This window comes from Topomyia yanbarensis, unplaced genomic scaffold, assembly GCF_030247195.1.
Source record: "Topomyia yanbarensis strain Yona2022 unplaced genomic scaffold, ASM3024719v1 HiC_scaffold_79, whole genome shotgun sequence".
In the NCBI taxonomy this organism is placed as follows: Eukaryota; Metazoa; Arthropoda; class Insecta; order Diptera; family Culicidae; genus Topomyia; species Topomyia yanbarensis.
Window position 1 is genome coordinate 102,802 of NW_026684035.1, and position 21,964 is coordinate 124,765.

The following is a 21,964-nucleotide window of genomic DNA, read 5'->3' on the forward strand; positions in this document are numbered from 1 at the left end:
CCTTTGACAATTGCCATGGACTACCCTCCCCCTCTCCTCTCTCATCGCTTGAAGTCATGTATACGCAAGTTACTACAAAAAGTTACTCATTTAGCACACGTGATCATGTGAATCGGTTCGAAAAGAACAAATTTACTCGAAGTCTTAGAATTACTTCCAAATATGTGAACGAGTTCGCCCTAAAAAATAACATTGGAACAACGTGCTAGAACCATAACCCTAGTTCACGAGTCTTAAAAAAAGAAGCTATGGATTCTAATCTGAACAAAGTAGCGATTTCTGTCCACGGTTCTGTTTTCGTATCGTAGCAACGTGTATGTTCCATTATTCGAACAATACCATTGAATATTGCATGCGCATAACGCGAGCAAATACTCATGGGTTCGAACACCACACAGCCCCTTGAAAAGATCTTAAACATGGTCCGTGCCAAAATTCGCAACCATCAAGACACCATAAAATGGTCTCAATAACGCATAAATACACCAACATATGGTGTTTTATGTGGGATCTACCGGACGATGGTAATGGTGTTTTCATGGGTTGAACCCATTTCAAACACCCATGTCAAGCCCCATGAGTATGGGGGTATTATGGACTTTCCGTTTGCTCGGGAAGAGAAAGGCCACATTACAACACTAGGTGGATTTAGGTAAGTTTAATTTGTTTACAGTTAGGTACTTGCAAAACACTCGCACATCCGGGATTCCAGCAATCGTATCAAAAGTATCTAAGCGCGTTAGTCCTCAACGCAGCAGCTAGTTTGAAGTGGATTTTTGGTTGTCATAAACCGCGTTCGTTTTTGTTTACAATCGCTTTGGTACCAAAGGGTTGTGAGTCGGGCGGAAACAGCTCAACCAGACAACATCTAGATATTCGAGTTATTGCCTCAATTAGGCTGGGGCCAAATATCATTAAACTGTTCACCACCTGCTTGAGGAGAGTACATGTGTGTTGATAATAAATATGCAACCGCACTTGGCTATTTCACAGATAGCGCGGTTCGGGCTGATATCTCAGATGGAATGATTTAAGGGCGACAATGGTAGAACGTTCGACAGCTCCGTGGCATTTGTCAATAGGTCGCCGGGAATTCTGGACACGCGTTACATGCAATAGCTCGAAACAGTGAGCCACGGTCGTTGAAACTCAGTAGATTTTTGCGCTTCTTACGATTCGTTTGAAAAAGGTTAACTTTATCGTAAATACAAAGTAGGAGAAATGAATCTATTTGAAACTAGTGCTTCCGTTTTGCTCAGCGTGTTCGTGTGTAGTGTTAATGCTGTTTATGGTAATTAGACTTAATTTTATGGACTTTTAAGTAATTGGTAATTGATCAAAGTGATTTTTGGCAAATGTCAAATAGAATGGACTCTATCGTGTAATGAAAACTGCAAATAGTGATGCATTTTGATAGTTAAAATGTATTTTCGATATTTAGTGTGAGGTGGAAATTTACATCAAATAAACTGAAAAGTATTCAAAAGCAAGTGAACGTGATTGCTGCCTCAAAGAAGTTTTCTGCTTTGAAACATTTATTACTTCTGACGCCATACATTCAAATGAATTATCATATTATCATATATTTTTGATCAAGAAAATCATATCAATCCATTCAGTTCTCAATTTCAAATGGATCTTTAGATATATTCGCAGTATATCCCCAGTAGATAAGTATCAGAACAAAAGACTACAGAATTTAATCTGCTTCATAGTAACCGAGTAGAATAGTCTTCAGGAATGGGTAGTTCAAATAACACTATCTCAAGTGCAACCTTTCTATGATTCATATCCAAATAAGTGAGTACTTCCACTTAGAAGTATTCAGCTGGACAATTCAGTAGTAAGGTAAGGTTTAAACAGCCTAATTGGTATGTAATGTGCACCGTGAAAGCTGCAGTACGCGAAATAAGTATACTGTCTACTATAAAATATTAGTTCTAAAACCCAAATTTAAGTGAAATCGATTTTTGTGCGGTACTTTGGCCCGAAACAAGTCACATGGAACATATATTGACTTTATTATTATTATGCTTCTTATTTTTAAATTTATTAATTTACAATCAATTCTTAAGAAATAATTATACAGTACGAAACCGAATCAATCAATCTTAATCACAAAGCAGATTTCAATTGAGAACTTAATACTTTTTTCATCCTTCTAGAGCACTTATAACATCTGCTAGACGTCGTGGCATTGAATCAACCAATTATTTCGGGACCGATGCGTCGATTTATGCCCACAATGAGATGATACGTGAATAGGTTTCGTTTAGAAAAAATACGATTCTTTCGTATATATGAAGAATCATTCATAGTTCTATCGAAACTTTTTTTTATTTTTGTTACGAGTCTTTCGTAAAACCACGAAACGATTTTCGTAGGATTATTACGAATCGGTTTCATTGATCTAACGAATTATTTGATGAAATATACGAAAGTGTTTCTAGAATTTACGAGCATCTTTCGTAATATGAACGATTTTTTCCGCAAAATCCTTAAAATAATTTAGCCCAAAAAACTAAATCTGCTATGAATAGGTTCATCTACGGATTCGAGCATATTTGTGAATTGTAGAGAGTTGGGTTCGTTTATTTAACAACTTAAAAAATTAATGCGATTTTTTTTGTGAATTTACATATTCAGAGCACATTGCGCGAAATTTATCGTAGATAATACAATAGTTCCTGTTTATATGGAATCAAGAACCGTTGTAGGTGACCAATCTGGCCAGAGCGACTTTATTGATCTAGACTAGCAAATCCAAATAATGTTGTACCCGAGCAAATTCTCATGAGACAGACACAATACAACCTCTTGAAAAGACCATAAATATGGTCCGAACCAATTTTCACAACCATTAAAACACCATAAAATAATGTGACTCAATGACCCATAAATACACCACAATATGAATTTTTCATGGGACGGAGGAGAATGACCCTTAGAGTTAAATCTTCTATAATAAACAACATCTAACATCTAATTTTGCATGGGCTCTACCGGACCATGGTGATGGTGTTTTCATGAGTTCATCCCATTCAAAACATTATCAAAATACCATGCAATGGGGGTGAAATTTTACCATGATTATGGGGGTAATATGGGCTTATCATGAGCTAGGGTACCCATTTTAATAAGCTTTGCATAATTTTGATTTCATCCACTTTTCTGAAGAGAGTACTTCTTTTTTTAGAAACATTTTTTTATTCAACGATATAATTTTTTTTCTGTAATGGTATGTCTCCAGTCGCAGCAAAATTTCCCTATTCGAGTTCTGAAATGGTATCGAAACCAAGATTATTCAAAACTAGGTGGAATTATCCGAGATCAGCAAGAGTTAACAATATTAGCTAAAACTAGTCGGAAATATTTTGGGAACAAAGTCTAGTTGACGACTGTTATTTCGGCTGTCACCTTGGATCAGCGTTGTTCTGTGAAAACGCATTGTCTTTCGTCCTCAGTACAGTACATTTAATCAATGTAAAAAAAGCCAAGTGAGTTGTTTCTTACGTAAAAATTAATGCTGAGCACGAGTATTGTGTTGGTTTAACATGAAACATACGCTTGGGGGCACGATAGGTCATCCGTTTAGGGGCACTATAGGTCACTCTTACAATGTAAATTTGAATTAAAAATAATTGTATAATTTCGTGCGAGAAACGTCAAAGCGATGCGAAGAGGAAATTAAGCACGCAATTACATCACTAAAAGGTAGCGCCAGTATTCGATCAGCCTCTAAACAATTCAAGGTTCCATTCGAAACAATACGTGCTCGTGTGAAAGAAAAGTGCTCGTCATCAATGAAAGCGCGTCAGATATCTCTCGTAGGTTAACAATATAATCATTTAAGGGGTTGTTGCAGTAGATAATCGAAAAAAAAACATGATCGAAAAAGGGAAGAAAAAGGAATCCAAAAAATGCTCTGAAGCGCAAACGTGATTGTCGCCCAGCTACGCAACCACGTTAATCGGAATGCACAACTTCAATTACACACTCTGGCGACGACGAGAACGTCGAAGAAGTCATTTGCAAGTACAGTACCCAACATTTCATTCCGCGGTTTCATAATTTTTAATTAATTTTTAAATAATCTACAGTTTTCATAAGCTGATACGTTGAAGCGCTGATTTTGTAGGCGTTTATTATTATTACTTCCTGATTATTCACCATATTAACATGATGAAATCTGTTCCACAATATTCCGCCACGTCACTCTGTCAGTTGCTGCTTGTTTCCAACATCTCAGGTGCTCGATACTCGCCAGGTTCTGCTTCACTTGGTCCAGCCACCGGGAACGCTGCGCTCCTCTCCGTCTTGTACCTGCCGGATTGGAGGTGAAAACCAACTTGGTGGGGTTGTTGTCCGGCATATTCACAACATGCCCCGCCCACCGTACCCTTCCAGCTTGAGCTACTTTTCGGATACTTGGCTCACCATAGAGTTGCACAAGTTCGTGGTTCATCCGTCTCCTCCACACGCCACCCTCCTGCACACCACCGAAGATCGTTCTCAGCACCCTTCTTTTGAAGACTTCGAAGGTTTGAAGATCCTCCTCGAGCATGCGGTGGTGAAGCTTTCTGGATCTCAAAGTTTTGTGGAGCCCATAGTAAGCACGACTTCCAGAGAAAATACGCCTTCTGATCTCCCGGTTGGTGTTATTGTCCGCAGTCACCAATGAGCCTAGATAGATGAACTCGTCAACCACCTCGAACTCGTCGCCGTCGATCGTAATACTGTTGTCCAAGCATTCCCTATCGCGATCGGTTCCGCCAGCCAGCATGTACTTCGTCTTAGACAAAGTTATCTTGAGTCCTACTCGTGCTGCTTCGCGCTTCAGTCGGGTGTATAGATCTGCTACCGTCTCCTTGTTTATGTCCACGTCGTCGTCGAAGCACACGAACTCACTATGGGTCACAAGAGCGGTTTTTCGGTACAAAAATCAATAAATCTCAAACCATTCATTTTAGAGAAATTTTGTCTGAGAAAATATTTTTGGAAATTAAATTGGCTTTCTTTTAAAGTAAAATGTAACTAGGGTGGTCCTCTCGAACATTCTTTTCGAAAAAATATTTTTCGAACTAAATGGTGTAGCAAGGTACTTACTTCAGCAAAGTTGTAGAAAAATGTTTTATAAGTAACATTTTCAAATGCATCAAAGTTATAGCACTATCGGTTTTCATGTTATAATGATTTTTCTTCTTTAACCTAGGGAGTTTCTGAAAAAGTCAGTTTTTTAACTATAACTTTTTAAGTAGTTTGTCCATCTTAATACTCTCTATGAAGCAATTTTAGTACTTTTCATTGCACATATTTTTGCTGAAGAATGTTAATCGATATCATTTTTCGTTATCGAGTTACGATCATTTTTTTAAATAAAAATGATAGTTTTCAATGACCTCTAACTCAGAAGGTTGCAAAAAGTAGCAGCTAAATTTGTACTTTTTCGAAAGTGCATCAAAAATACTATAAAGTCTCTCAAAATCCACTTTTGCTTTTTTATCCTTCAGCGAAAAATGTTGACATCAACTTTATGATCAAATGACATCAGCTTACGGCTGTTTTTAACCCTTTCATGTCCAACTTTTTTCTAGTGCATGTAGGGTTTCAAAACTATTTTTCCTTGAAAACGGTTGGGTCAAGAAACACGAGAAGCCTATTTTCATAAAGATAGGTGCTTCCATGGCAGTGCTAGAAGCTGGTCAATTTTTACCTTGTAATGCTCAATGCAATTCTCCTAGAATAATTACAATAGTCCAATTACGTAGAAAACGTAGCAACGACAGTCTCAATTGATAAGTTTTATCAGTTTTCAATAATATTGCACTATAACGAAGAATCATTTTCCGTCGTCAACGTAAACTATCCCTGGCAGCACTGCTCCATCGGAATCCAATCAGACAAATTGCAATAACTTCAGTTCTAGAGCTGATCCTTGTAACTGTTAATACTCAAATTAAAGGCGATAATCACATTAATGAGCTTTACTTGTTTTTGTGAGCAAATCTCGCCTCAATCAAAAGTTATAGCTGTTTAAAAACGTTGTTGTCCACAAACAACATGGGCATGAATGGGTTAAGGGCCTGGTCATCGCCATTTAGCACCTGCTTTACTAGATCAAAAAGTCGAGTTTTTAAATGATTTTTTGAGCTTTTCAAATATATGTACACAAAGATTGAAAACGTTAGGCTCAAGCAGATATTTATTTTACTATTCTACATAACTATTTTATTATAATCGACATCATCATAATTATTATAATCACAATCATCAACATCATCAGCATCGTCGTCCTATAATTTTGAACATTATATGAACAGTATAAAATGTAGAGCATGTTACTTTAAAAAGCGAATGAATTAAGGATTACCCTTCATTCTGTTCTGAGTAAGCGACGAATTTCTGTGAATGCTGGTTTGGGAGGAAGTGCATTTTTTTGGAACTGTTAACAGCTTCTCAAAATATTTCGAATTTTTATCGAGCACTTTCGTCTCAATTTGATGACTATCTTTCCAAAATTGATCAAACCTTTCACATGTTTTAATTGCTACAGCTTTTGCATTCCGAGCGAAATTCTTTTTTTCATTTTCTCCCACATCAAATGATCTCATAATTTTCTCAAACCCAGCCTTTATTTTACTTCTATTTTCACCTTTGGTCACTTTCCAGAGATCGAATGATTTTCTTTTATCCATTTTAACGGAACTAATTCAGCTTTTTGCTGGTGGCTGCGTTTTCAAATGCGCACTCTATTTTGACAAGTCGTTTGTACAGTGTCAACTTTGACAACTCGTCAGCGGTGTCAATTTTGACAAGCGGTCTCATCAGCCTTGAGTTTCACGGCTATCATGTATCCTGCTTATTTATTTTCTTAATAAACGTTAAACGTCAAATTTAAAATTTATTAGTTTATTTTCAAACGCCTTTTTCGATGATTTTAATTTCTTCGTGAATTTATTTATAAGCATATTTTCAGCTGTTTGAAAGTGTCGAGAGAATTATGCGATTTGAACCTCTTCTCTTACCCAAATTCATCCCACATGAAATTGACTAATAATAGCACACGAAACTTGCTTTTAAACTACCCGGAAAAGCATCTTCTAACGATAAAGTACCTAAACTTAGACCTAAACAATGTTTGTTCACACCTGATTTTGAATACAAATTTGTAGCAAAATTTTGCACCAAGAATTGATAATTGTCAGCTACAGCTGCATCTGCGTTTACCGAAGAAATCGGTTGCAATTCACCTGACTTATTAGTTTCGACTAGATTGAGTATCGCTGATTGGTTTTACTCAGTTTGCTAATCGCCCAATTACATGACAAGACTGATTAATTGCCGTATTGGTCGACCGATTTTTGTATGCCGATTGTGAGTAGCGAATAGTTTTGAATAGCAGATGTTCTGTATCCACATTTCGAGTTAAGTGCCGCTGTTTAATGGGACTACAGTTGACTGCGGATCCGTACCGAAATCAGTTTAGTTTTTCAACTGAAAAACTATTTATATTTGACGTTCAATTATAGTTGAGAGCAGAAGTGAACGCCTACCACGATCAAAAAATTGAATCTGAAGGACGGTTTGTCAAATTTGACAAGACTGATGATTTGTCAAAATTGACATTGGACGGACGACTTGTCAAAGTGGGGTGCGCATTTGGGGACGCAGCCACCAACAAAAAGCTGAATAATACAAAGGACTACACGCGTTCATCAAAGCAGTCGTCGGCTACTGCGATTCGATACATGAATGGGCTTGATACCAATTAAACTGTCACGACTCGTGGTGTTGTTGTTTATATATGACATCGAAGGACAAAAAAGCAAAAGTTGATTTCGAGATATTTGGTAGTATTTTTTATGCATTTTCGAAAAAGTACAAATTTAGCTGCTACTTTTTGCAACCTTCTGAGTTAGAGGTCATTGAAAACTATGATTTTTATTTAAAAAAATGATCGTAACTCGATAACGAAAAATGATATCGATTCACATTCTTCCCCAAAAATATGCGCAATGAAAAGTACTAAAATTGCTTCATAGAGAGTATTAAGATACACTAACTACTTAAAAAGTTATAGTTAAAAAACTAACTTTTTCAGAAACACCCTACGTTAAAGAATAAAAATAATTATAACATGAAAACCGATAGTGCTATAATTTTGATGCATTTGAAAATGTTTCTTGAAAAACATTTTTCCACAACTTTGCTGAAGTAAGTACCTTGCTATACCATTTCGTTCGAAAAATAATTTTTCGAAAAGAATGTTCGAGAGGACCACCCTAGTTACATTTTACTTTAAAAGAAAGCCAATTTTATTCTCACAAATATTCTCTCAGACAAAATTTCTCTAAAATGAACGGTTTGGAAGATATTGATTTTTGTACCAAAAAACCGCCCCTGTGACCCATAGTGGAACTGTCCGGACCTCGTGAAAATCGTGCCCCGCATGTTGAACCCCGCTCTTCGCATTACACCTTCCAGCGCTATATTGAACAGCAGACAGAACAACCCATCACCTTGTCTTAGTCCCCTGCGTGTTTCAAACGGACCCGAGAGGCCACCCGAAATTTTGACCTTACACCATCTATCGTAGCCTTGTCAGCTTCCCAGGGAAGCCGTTCTCGTCCATTATTTTCAATAGCTCTACACAGTCCACCGTGTCATATGCGGCTTTAAAGTCGATGAACAGGTGATGTGTCGGAACCTGGTATTCACGGCATTTTTGGAGGATTTGCCGTATAGTAAAGATTTGGTCGTTTGTTGATCTGCCGTTGATAAAACCGGCCTGATAACTCCCGACAAATCCATTTATCAGCGGTGATAGGCGCCGGAGCAGAATCTGGGATAGCACTTTGTAAGCGGCATTTGTCACTGTCACTGTCGCTCTGTAGTTTTCACAGTCCAATTTGTCGCCTTTCTTGTATATCGGGGTGATGACCCCTTCCTTCCACTACTCCGATAGCTGTTCCCTCTCCTCGATTCTTTCAATTATTCGGTGCATGCATTCCGTCAGTTTCTCCGGACCCACCTTGAAGAGTTCCGCTCCTAGACCATCCTTACCAGATGCCTTGTTGTTCTTGAGCTGTTGAATAGCCTCATTAACCTCATTCATAGTGGGCGCCGGTACATCCCCGCCAGCTGCGACGCTGACATAATCGTCCTCCTCGAACGCCCGATTGTCGGCCTGCGCACCATTCTGATGTTCATTGTAGTACTGCCTCCACCTTTCGACCACCTCACGTTCGTCCGTCAAGATGCCACCTTCCTTGTCTAGGCGTTTACCTTGTTTTATTTAACCTCGAATATAAACATCGAAAAAAGTGCCTTCGCCTTTTTGGATTTAGCTTGAAAAATATTTAGCCATGCATAAAATCAATATTGCCAAAACATTTCCAGATGTATAACCTTTCCAACGAGTGCTTGTCAAAATCAGTGCAAAAATACCGTCGCAGGTCGCTCGCCAAAAAAAACTGACCTAGGGGAAAATCGGATAATACGGACACTGTGGGTAAGACGGAAACCTTGCGTTTCTCACAAACTGCAAAACTAAATTGTTTTTTCGGCAGCACTATAATGCATATCATTTTTAGTATTGAAAATGCTTTACTCTACTATATGGGGCTGGGGCTGAGTGTAAAACTAAAATCTGATTTCGAACTGCGTCACGGAAATTTGGCACAGTTTTAAACGACTGTAGCGCTGTTAATTGTTGATGGATTTGCGTCATTTAAATTCCAATCGATTCAGAGAAGTCCAACTTAAAAATTGGTTGCAATTATAAATTGATATTTCAATTGTAGGGGAATGTGTTCGGTTGTCGGCACACTTTTGTTTTTGGCTCACAACATTACTCCAATTGAACAATATATGGGAATAAGCATATCAATGGAAAGCTTAGCTAAAAACTTATGGAAGAATTTAATTTATTCTGTCAACTTGAAATTTTTGTTGACAATTTAGTAAAATGATAATTTTTTACCATTTTGAAAAATGTGGTCGGTTGTCGGCACCCTATGAAAAATTACTAAAAATGGAAAAATATGAATGATATTCATCAAGATTCAAAGAGAAAAGGAAATTTATTCATTTCAACAACCATCAAAGGCATTATGAACATTATTCTTCATCATAACCACAATATGTGTATGTGAAAAACTAGTGCGAATATTTCGCACTGCTAATGCACTGACGGATCGCATTCACTGCAATTGAGTTAGTTTCCGGCAGTCCATTTTTATACCAAAGTTTCAGACAGATCAGATAGATGTCAGCCAAAGAGGGAGGGGGCTACAGGATAACCCCGCCTCCTCCCCACCAAATTCTCTGGTCCTGACAAGCTGTTATATACAGTACTACCTAGCGGTGAAAACACGACCAGGTGGGATTTCTTCATGTAAATGTAAAACGCTAAACCGGAAGTAGGCTTCCTTGTTTTCAGAATGGTGCCAAAGATCGATCTCTGCAGTGTTTCAAATAAACCACACATTTCACACCAAGGAGCCTGTTTCCAAAGGAGCAGTGGAAACCAGTCATTGTTATGCACGTTTCTGGGAGTTAGTAAAAAAATCAAAGCAATCCAAGTGGATTTTGACTCTTAGGTTTTCGCTCCTGGTTTTGGCTCCACTCCGGTTTGTGATTCTTGTTCTGTCGCCGCTTATAGACCGAATTTAATTTCAAACTTTGCTTTGCTGTTTAATTTCTCAATTATTCCAGCAGAAGGTACAGGGTGCGCCAGCTGGATGCATCCTTTTACAACATTGAGCAACTTCGCCATTTTTAGCCGTTTTCACAAGTAAATAAGTTTTTTTAGGATATTTTATGCCATTTATTATAAACCAGATTTGTTATACAACGTCGTTTAAATAACCACCCCCATTTATACAGCAGCAAGCAGCTCTTTTGCGTGACATTGGACAGCATATCGCGCTTAATCGCAGCAATTTCAGCTCGTATATTAGCCTTGAGTTCGTCAAGGTACTTAGGTTTGCTAGAATACACTTCACTTTTTAAGTAACCCCACAAAAAAGTCTGGCACCGTTAAATCCGGAGAACGAGGAGGCCATTACATATCACAATTTTTTGAGACAGTGAGTCCTGGGAATTTGCTCTGCAAGAACTTGATTGCGGTATGGCAAGGTGCCTTGTAGAAAATAGAAGTTCTTCAGACCTTTTTTCTGCATTTGTGGACAGACAAAGTGCGCCAAAATCCAACGGTAGCGTGCGTTGTCGATGGTATCTCCCTCTTTGAAAAAATAAGAACCGATGATTGTTTTGGAGCACACTCCGGCCAAAACAGTTACTTTCTGGTCCTGCAGTGGTGTTTCGTGTATAACGTGTGGGTTCTGTGTCCCCCAAATTCGACAATTTTGTTTATTTACTCCGCCGGAAAGGGTGATGGGAGCCTGCTATATTTTTTACGATAAGCACGCGCAGTTTTCACTATTGAACGATCGTTTTCAATGTAAAGCGCTACGATTTCAGCGCGTTCTTTTGGTGTAAATCGACTTATAGCTAAAATAGCACTCCTTCGAGGTCTATCGAAAAGAAGCTTTCGCCATGAACTGTACCAAGGATCTGTTTTGCTTTTGTGCTTGATAAAATGAAAATTGATAATCTAAATTGAGCTCGGGCTTTTAAACTGTATGCTGCAATTATAATCTAGTAACCTGTTTTCACTCCTTGGCGGTTTTCACTCATCAGGAGCCAAAAAACCATGAGTGATGAAATCATGGGTTTTAATGATTTGTCAAACTAATCTAGTAACCTGTTTTCACTCCTTGGCGGTTTTCACTCATCAGGAGCCAAAAAACCATGAGTGATGAAATCATGGGTTTTAATGATTTGTCAAACTATGGTTTTTTCAACGCATGCTGATTGGAGTGATTTTTGAAACACTGGATCTCTGGTATCTTTTCGTAAAGCCCGTTCCAAAATACTCGTTATGATTAGGTTATTGAGAGCATTTGCCACAAAAATGGGGTGCCGACAACCGACTATGTATGGGTGCCGACAACCGATTTTAGTAACCTTTTTGTAAACTGATAAAAAAAATCTGTAGCGAACATTTCGGTACCATTCAATGTAGAATCACAAAATAGAATGAATTCGATCGATTTACTTCTTTCTATAACACTAAGCAAAGCATCAGAAAAAAACTTTTAGGTAGAGTTTCACTTGTTCAAAAAATATATTGGTTGTAGAACAGAACATTCGAGTCTGTTTGCTTCAGCAATCGGCAAAAAGAGATCGTGCTAATATAACACACATATAATATTTATCAGAATGTCCATTTCTGGTTTCTGTCAAAAGCTACATAGAGGTGCCGACAACTGACCAGTGCCAGCAACCGACCACTTTCCCCTATCTTATTGAAAAATCCGTATTATTGTAAAAATATTCGGAAAATGTAAGAAAACAGACAAAGTTTTCGCTCACGTTTTGTGGTTGGATTTTCATGATTCGAACACCAATCCATTCGGAAAATTGCCAATAAAAGTTATCAAAATTTATCTGTGAATTTTATTAGCACATTATTGAAAAGTCTGTAAATCTGCAAAAAATAGTGAAAGCATATACAATTTTCATAAATTTGCGCAAGACTTTCCCCAACAGGGACCTCATCTCGACATTCATAAGCGTCCTACACATTTCATCGCTTGATATAAAAGGAATGTTTTTGACCGAATTCTTTCATTGTCATGCCTGCTCCGCTAGCAAAAACTGTTAGATCATCGCTACTGTTGCTTGTAGGATAGCTGCTACATCTTTCGTTTGACACGAGCTACGGATGGAAAACGTTTGTCTGTGTGTGTGGGAAGGATTTTGTTCTTAGTTCCAAACGAGGATGGCGGAACAGAAGCACGATGGTGAATTTCTGGTTTATACCGTGCGTATGAGTCGTGCAGGCAAGGCTCAAATCGTTCCGTAGGATTCTCGTCCTGTATCACAAGACAGCTATCAGTAAACCGACAAATAGATAATGGAAAAATAATTCAATTAGAAAATTCCTCTTATTATTTTGTATGTAAGTTTGCGCTTGTTAAATCTGTAGCTTTACCAGTGAATCAAAATATAAGCAAATGTTCATCAAAATGATAATCTACGAACCCGAAAGTTTTTGCAAAACCTTTAAGGAAATCAGAGAATGTAGCAACCCTGCCACTAAGAGAAAGCCACACACGCAGAATTTTATTTATGTATCGGTAGAATACTTAGCTATCTGCATCTATTTTTTCCGCAGTAATTTTTTTTTAATTTTTTGAACATATTCTGTCTATCCACTCATTGAATGCTTACTAGAAGTATATGCTAGAAAATGTATTAAAATCACAGCAGAATAAAGGAGATTGGAATAGAAAGTATGCTAACTATGCATATTTTTATTTCTCAGTACACCAAAAAAAAATGATGAAAATATTATTATTTATTGCACAAAAGGATGGTCTTTCATCTGTATCAAAAAGTTGATAAAAGGAATCGTCTTGTTTCACAAAGTGCTCATTTGACATGAGCTACGAAGGGGGAATGTTCGTGTATGCAGCAGAAACGAATCGCCGGCCTGGTTCGAATTGTTTCAAATGATTCTCGTTCAGTATTCCAAAACATAGTTATCAGCAAACCGTCTTTTTGCCTTTCTCATGTAAAGAAAGGCTATGCAATCACTGTAAAAATCGACTTTTTAACCGAGGCCCAGAGGGCCGAGTGTCATATACCATTCGACTCAGTTCGTCGAGATCTGAAAATGTCTGTGTGTGTGTATGTCCGTGTGTTTCATTTAAACTCGCACAATTTTTTCAGAGATGACTGAACCGATTTACACAAAATTTGTTTCTAATGAAAGGTATAACGCTCCCATAAGCTGCTATTAAATTTTTAGGTGTTCCGACTTCCGTTCCGGAGTTACGGATTGAAGAGTGTGATCAGACAGCAAATCCCCATATAAACTGGTCTAAATGATGTCTAAATTATTAAAATATTAAAGTAAGTGCAAAATTACTTGGAAAGTCTAGATCACTTATGACCAATCAAAGTAGCTTTGACTACTCCCCTACAATTGGGAGAGATGCCGCATCAACATTGCGGGTGAGATGCCGCACTCAATGTAAGAGGATGCATAGCTAAAATGCATTTTTTCGCCCCGGAATGTCATTAAATGATCATTTCCGTCAGGTATAGTTTCTTAATAAGGTATATCCACAAACTAACGGACCTAACACAGTGACATATAGGATTATGAGTCTATTTATCTATATATTTAAATGGGCGACATGTATCTAAGTATTAGTTACTTCGGTTTATTCTTTAAAGTTTCAGGCACTAATTTTCGTGAACGCATTGAGTTGTAGTGATGTCAATATTGAGATAAAAGCGAAAATTTGAACGAATTGATGCTTTTTCAAAATGAATCTTTCAAGAACAAACCTAAGTTGTATAAATTCATTGAGAGAAACAGCCAAACAATGCTTTTAAGGAACTACTACTAACACATAGATATGTATATCGTACAAGCATAATGATAAATAGTGCCCTGAATTAAGTTACTCCAACTCAACCGTTACACAAGGTTGAGAAAGAAAAATATTTTTAAAATATTGAATAAAAAAATGATTCTGGAAATGGTAGTACCCCCTTAAGAAAAGTGAAGGTGCTAGCCAATTTATAGGTGCAATCAAACTTCATGAAACTCTGCTGAATACACTGAATCCCAAAAATATCAATGAGAGCCAAAAAATACTTTTGTTCACCATTTTTCAGTTTGTGACCACGCACAGAGGAGTAACTAGAACAAATTCTTGGCCAAAAACCAAAATATTTTTTTTCGATCTTTTTGTTTCGTTATATTTTTTTTACTTACCTTAGAACCTACTGTATAACGTGGAAAAATTAGGAGTATATCAAAAATTGTTAAAGAATTTTTGCATGTATGCCCCATGGTGATATTTTAAGGGATATTTTAATCGTTTTCGTTATATATTCAGCAAAATCGCTTTCTAGTGATGATGACTGTATTAAATAAGATAATATTATTACAAACGTAGTTCAACACAACCGTTTGTTTAACTTCAGCTTAACACTAACTAAAAAAAGTAAACTTGCTGTGTATTGCACCAACTTTAAAAAATACCTTGTTTTAACATTTTATTCCAAATTTGAATTATAAAAAAGTTACATTATACGGCTAGATCCGGCAAAGTTGCTGAAGCAGTATTACAAAACAAGATTTCAGCTATACAAAAAATATTCGAACTCTTCCGATCTTGTCCGATCCACCAATCCCAAGCGATTTGAAAATATTGAAATTTTGACTAATTTGAGGTACACCGAAATGCTGTAGGGCCAAATATTATGTTTGCCAACATGTATCTATATGAAAATATGCACAGGCGTCCCTTTTCTTCTCCCTTTCCCACTGATCAAATGTTTATGCAACTGGAAAATAATCAAATGTTTATGCAACTGGAAAAAATCACCTAGAAATTACTAGTATTTGAAAGGATATAGAAAATTGGCCTCTGCACTGGTAAGTGGGTAGATGCCAAATTGTTCCAAAACTAGTAATTGTCTATTTTTAGTTCATATTAAGGCTTAATAACAACAATTGCATCAGCAAATAATTTTGGCCAGGATTCGACCCCAACTACTCCTCTGTGCCACGGTGCGGCATCTCTCCCATCTCTCTTGTAAAATGTTCATGGAAATTTGGTGATTTTTTTTTCATTACAAAAACCATTTCACAGTATTTTAGAAACTTGTCGCAATTGGTAAAAATGATTTCATCAATTATTGAATGGTTTACTTTGATGCAGGATCGATTTTAAAAAATGTGCGGCATCTCTCCCCAAATTACCCTATACACCTAATATTGTCGTCGTAGAACTTACCTGCTCGTAGGTCGTCATTCGGTTGTAGCTAATAACATGTTCCTCTATTTTTGTCACACATTTTTCAAACCCGTAAACAACAACTGTGTTTACATGTCAGTAGGAACACTTGCATCAACTCAGAAATGGAAGGTTAGAGTTGTGATTTGATGTCACAAGATCTAGTTCATTGCTTAAATTTGACAAATGTGGCCGTGATTAGTTAAACCTCAATTATAAAGTTTTTTGCAACCGGTGGAATTTTGCAAAGAGGAGCTCCTAAATATTTGGCGAGTGTTGTAGCTTTCATAATGAACAACTATAGGAGGTGACTTTAAAGATGGTACACATATTTATAATTATTAACTCCGAATTGAAGACCATTTACTTCTGATCTTCAGTTGGTTCGTATATAGTTTCTGAGGTTATTGGCCAATTTATGTGCTGTTGATAATTTACCAGTTATCTAATATACTGCGGGTGGAAGTGGAATATACGATTGACCCAACCAAGGGGATTTTAATCGAATGGTGTCTCTCGTATACTAGAGAATGTTATAAATTTTTTTAGATACGTGTTTCGCTTTTGCTTTTTTTAAACTTCTAAATTTATTCTGGTGATTCCTAATCACATAAAACCCTTTGCAGTTCCAGCACAGAACGTCATTTTTAAAAATCATCTGATGCAAAATGGATCAACCGACATTGAATTTTCCCGCCCGGATAATCGAGACAACATCCAGTTCATTCCAGGGACAAATGAATCTCTGACGCCGATGGTGTGCGTCCTGACCACATCCATGGATGATCTACCGCCGGATATTTTCACAAGTTTGTACTGGTTATTGTACTTGAAGTACTACTATTGCTTAATGCTTATGATTTAATTTCAGAAACTGAACGACTAAATGGTGCCATTGCAATCCATTTCTTCGCGGCAATATATTTTTTTACAATTTTAGCATACATATGTAGTGAGTACTTCCTTCCTTCGGTGGAGTGTATTTGTGAAGATCTACATCTTTCGGAGGTCTGCTTGCTCGAACAAGATAATTGTAAATATTTACTGATTCTTTAAATTTTATTTATCCGACAGGATGTGGCAGCCGCAACTTTTATGGCTACAGCAACGTCAATGCCGGAGTTTTTCACCAATACCATTAGCACGTTGGTAGTAGACTCGGACATGGGTCTCGGAACGATAATGGGATCAATGTTATTCAATACCCTGGGAGTGGCGGCTTTGGTTGGATTGCTTACCAAAAGCGTAAGTAGTTTCAAATCTCATTGATTTTGAATCGATCATAGCAGACTGTAACCCAAACAATATTATTAATAGCACGTTCAACTGGAATGGTGGCCACTGACCAGGGACTCAGTGATTGTGTTGATCACGACAAGTGCTCTCGTAGGCTGTCTTTGGGACGATCGTGTCTATTGGTATGAATCAGCAGTATTTGTCATAATGTACGTTCTGTACTTTCTGGTGATGTTCCAAAATGATCGAATGAAACGGATTGCAGTTGATCTGATTGAAACACGCTGGAATCTTTGCACTAGAATGCAACCTGCTGTGAGTGATGAGTTCATAGAACATAAATCTTGCCGAAAGTATTCAATAGCAGTCCTAGGTGAAGCAATCAATACTACTCTGGATGTTCCAGCTGGCGAGAAGGAAATCTCACGCAATTCAGACTCGATAACTGAGTCAATTCAAAGCACCAGCAACCGGATGCAGCTATTTCGAATCTCAACGACATCGTGGTTCAGCGTATTTTGGTGGTTCTACACTTGGCCGTTCCGGATACTTATACGAGGAACCGTTCCAAATCCTCGCTCCTTTCGGAAGCTTTACCCGTTGACATTTTTCATGTGTATAGTGTGGATCGGTGGCACATCTTATGTGGTGTTCTGGATGATGACCATCATTGGAAATACTTTTGATGTTCCGGAAACGGTAATGGGACTAACATTTCTTGCATTTGGTGGATGTATGCCGGAAGCAGTGTCCGCGATAACTGTGATTAGAAAAGGTTAGTTTTACTGATGATGAACGTCAATGGAGCAGGCTTATAGTTAAAACTCATTTTACAGGAAATGGAGCAATGGGTGTGTCGAACTCACTGGGCGCAAACTCGCTTGCGATCCTATTTTCTCTGGGACTACCGTGGTTCATTAGGAATATGGCAGAAGGTGGAGCGACCACTGGCGCCTATGTCGAGATAAATTCGTATGGAATGCAGTATTCAGTGCTTGCTATGTTTGTTGCCGTTGCGATACTCTACGTAGTTCTGTACCTAGCGAAGTATACTCTGAGGAAGTTGGTCGGTTTGACCCTAGCGGTAGGCTATTTTATTATTGTAGCTTTTATGATATTGGTGGAGTTGGATGTGCTGTTTCCGTCGGGAAATATATGTTAAGAAATGGAGCTACAGAGTTTAATAATAAAATGTGATAGTTATAATTGGTCGAAGTATTTAAGAAACAAATATTTTCATTAAAACCTTGCGTGATTCCCTTTTCATCTTTACATTCATACTAGATCTAGTTCCGTTTGTAAGGTTTGGGTTATCCGTCCACTTTTATTACTCATTTTGTACCAAATACAAATATGTATTTGTTTTGTACTGAGAAGAACGGTCTGGGGATAAACAGTATCATATGCTTTCTACCGGAGATATTGGATTTGCTTAGAATTTATATCCATTACCAGCGCTCAAACCACGCTATGTACGTATCAAGATCCAGATTTCTCTTATTCGTCAATCAATCGTTCATTACTTTACACAAATATTTTTTACTTATTTACAATGATATCGTAAAGAGCTGAAACACTGTTTTAAACTTGTTCAGGGCCTATTAAGGACAATAATTTCACAATGTCATCATCTGGTTTTGTGGTCTGAATCCAGCGTAATCTCTTCGATGATGATCTATTTCGAATAGATTTCTGTTGTGTAATTGACTAGTACGCAAATTGCAAATTTAATTTTGACATTAGCTAAGAAGAGTCAGGACGATAGGGGCCATTCATATACCACGTATATAGAAATATCTTGGTTTTGACACCCTCCTACCGTGGACAATGGAAACCTTTGTACTCTTTCCCCCCAGCCACGATGCCCACATGGACTTTTCCCATTTTTTGTCTGGTAATTACATAAAAAGTTTAAAAATGCAGAAAACTATGGATTTTTCCAATGTTTTGGACTACTTTGAATCTTAACATATCTTTCGTTTAAACTTTGTCCACAGATTTGTTTTTTTTTGTGAATTTTGTAAAAATATTTCATTGTTAACAAAATCAGTTTTAAAAAGGTTTTGCCTTTCTCATATAGAAAGGTTATGCAATCGCTCTAAAAATCGTCAACCTAATCCCGGCACGGAGGACCGGATGTCATATGCCATTCGACTCAGTTCGTCGAGATTGGAAAATGTCTGTGTGTACGTGTGTGTATGTGGAAAAAAATGTCACCTCTGTTTCTCAGAGATGGCTGGACCAATTTGCATAAACTCAAATGAAAGGTACAACCTTCCCATCGGCTGCTATTGATTTTTTTGTTGATTGGACTTCTGGTTCCGGAGTTACGGGTTGAAGAGTGCGACCACACAGCAAATTCCTGTATAAACTGAAATGAAAAATTCTCAAAAGGGGGAGAAAGGGAAAATTTCAAAATCGAATTTGTATTTTTGATGCCAAATGACGTTTAAATGCATGAAACGTTGAGATTTGATGTAATCTCGAAAATTTTTTTTTGACGAAAATTGACTTTTTTGAGTTTGGCACATTTTTGGCTTTCTCATATAGAAAGGTTATGCAATCGCTCTAAAAATCGTTAACCTAATTTTTTTGGCTTGTATTGGCTTAGGTAGGAGCATGCAGTAAGAGGTTGCTACTTTAAAATTATAACTAGTTTAAATTTCTTAACGGATCTTCCTCCTTGATCCGCCGTTGGTTTCAAGCGATGTTTCAGTGTCGACACATAGTATCTCAAAATCGTGGCAGTCGATCCATTGTATGTACTATGTGCAAATCGTACTGAATATGTAATATACATTTCCACCATTGTACTGAACATATCCACCACTAGGTGGATTAAAACAGGTTTTTGTCCGGTAATTACATAAACAGTTTTAAAATCCAGGAAACTATGGATTTTTCCAATGCATTTGACTACTTTGATGTTGAATCTTAACATATCTTTCGCAAGGACCAGGAATCTTTCATATTAGACTTTGTCCACAGATTTGTTTTTTTGTGAATTTTGTGAAAAATATATATATATAAAATTTTGTTAACAAAATCAGTTTAAAAAAGGTTTTTGAAATTGTTGAATCTTAGACACATTTCTGCCTTCATCATAATAACGCAACATGGAAGTTGCATATAAATTCTTGGATTGGGTCATGCAGCAAGTTATCAAAGCCAAAACAATAATGGAAATTGGTTTACAGAAGATTGGATGTTTTTGAGAGCAAAATTATGTGATGTCAGTTACAGAACTGCATGTGTGATTTAAAAGTCTTTTAATAATTAAATGGAAGGAAAAAAGCATGCGCTTATGCCACTTATGGCGCAAATTTGTTCTACATGCTAATAAAGGAAAATAATCAGCAAGGGTTCACGCGGACAAGTCTCGTCCCCCCACCCCTCCTTCCATGGACAAGCATGGATTTTTTGGTACCCCATACCCTCCCCATGTGTTGTTAATATTAATAAAATTAGGGGGGGGGGGGGGGTTCATTTTGTGTGTTTTGTATAGTAATGCACTGTAGGATTTTTAGAAGAGAGATTATTGGAGCAATTATGTATTAACTAAGCGGAACATTTCACAAGCATATTAAAACTAGAAATAACGAGAGGGAGTGGTTCAATTTTATTAAGATTAGGAAGGATTAATTAGTGCTATTTTTAAGTAGTGGATCTGTGTATCAGAGACAGGGCAGAGAGGCTGGACAAGGCTGACAGGGGGGGGGGGGGGGGTGGCGATGACATTAATTTTGAGTTTCCGGCATCGGGAATCAACAGTAAGGATTACAGATTCGGACGGATGCATCATGTATTGGGACGCCGGGCGGTCGTTCTCGAGCCAGCAAGGCTTCCTTCAGACGATTTCGTAGTACGACTAAGATGCGGATCGGCAACACACCGCGTTGCGCGTGTGATGTTGTGCTATAGGTCTCGTGTTTGTTGGGTCATTCGACAGAAATGTTTTGATGGTTTTTAGGAAGCTGTATACGAGGGACATATAGAGGAGATCACGGCTTGCCAGTACATCTCGAACCGGGACATTGGGTGATCTTCTTCGGGCTCGAAGGGAATCCAATAGTTGAGATCTGGCAGAACAGTACTCGGCGCATGCCCAGACAATATGTTTAATATCGTGATAACCGTTGTCACAGGTGGAGATACCGCTATTTGCGAGCCCAATACGTCGGAGATGAGCGTCCAGTGTGTAGTGATTGGACATGAGCCGAGATATCACACGAATAAAATCTCGATCCACATCAATCCCGTTGAATCATGGTTTCTTCCATACCTTAGGATTATCGAATGTAGCCGCCTTCCTAGTTCATCATTACTCCATGAAGTTTGCCAACTTTCGAGGGTTCTCTGATGAGTAATACTAAAAAATTCGCTGAAGCTAATTGGTCTTTCATACAATTATGTCAATTATGTTCTACAGCGCCCGCCTTAGCTAAAGAGTCCGCTTCTTCATTACCTGGAATGGAGCAATGCGAGGGTACCCAAACTAAAGTAAACTTGTACGATCTTACAGACAAAGCACGCAGGCGTTCCCAGATTTTCCCCAGAAAATATGGAATGTGCTTTATAGGTTTCATTGAACGGAGAGCCACGATTGAGCTGAGGCTATCCGAGAAAATACAGTAATGATCGGTGGGCAAAGTATCAATGATCCCAAGGGTATACTGAATAGCAGCAAGCTCTGCGACGTAAACTGAAGCAGGATCATTGAGTTTGAATGAGGCGGTGAGGTTTTGATTGAATATACCGAAACCAGCGGAGCCGTCGAGGTTTGACCCGTCGGTGTAAAACATCTTGTTGCAGTCGACTTCTCGAAATTTACTATGAAAGATGCT

At 37.8% G+C, this 21,964-nt stretch overlaps 1 protein-coding gene across 2 annotated transcripts; it reads left to right on the forward strand.

Moving 5' to 3' along the window:
• The first annotated feature begins 1,083 nt into the window (after positions 1-1,083).
• LOC131696145 (sodium/potassium/calcium exchanger 4-like) lies at positions 1,084-18,325 on the forward strand. 2 transcript variants are annotated; one of them, XM_058984684.1, is made up of 6 exons: positions 1,084-1,291; positions 16,511-16,693; positions 16,756-16,892; positions 16,959-17,129; positions 17,202-17,895; positions 17,957-18,325. In XM_058984684.1, exons 1-6 carry the CDS (start codon positions 1,222-1,224, stop codon positions 18,280-18,282), a joined length of 1,581 nt encoding a protein of 526 aa, XP_058840667.1. In that variant the 5' UTR covers positions 1,084-1,221; the 3' UTR covers positions 18,283-18,325. The 2 variants fall into 2 exon arrangements, with proteins under 2 accessions (XP_058840667.1, XP_058840668.1); XM_058984685.1 differs by lacking the exon at positions 1,084-1,291 and adding an exon at positions 15,896-16,191.
• Positions 18,326-21,964: the final 3,639 nt, after the last annotated feature.

Coding starts and splice junctions, on each gene's coding strand:
- LOC131696145 (XM_058984684.1), top strand. CDS start 1,222: ATGAATCTATTTGAAACTAGTGCTTCCGTTTTGCTCAGCGTGTTCGTG. Junction 17,130..17,201: donor TTGGATTGCTTACCAAAAGC/GTAAGTAGTTTC, acceptor TATTATTAATAG/CACGTTCAACTGGAATGGTG. Junction 17,896..17,956: donor GATAACTGTGATTAGAAAAG/GTTAGTTTTACT, acceptor CTCATTTTACAG/GAAATGGAGCAATGGGTGTG.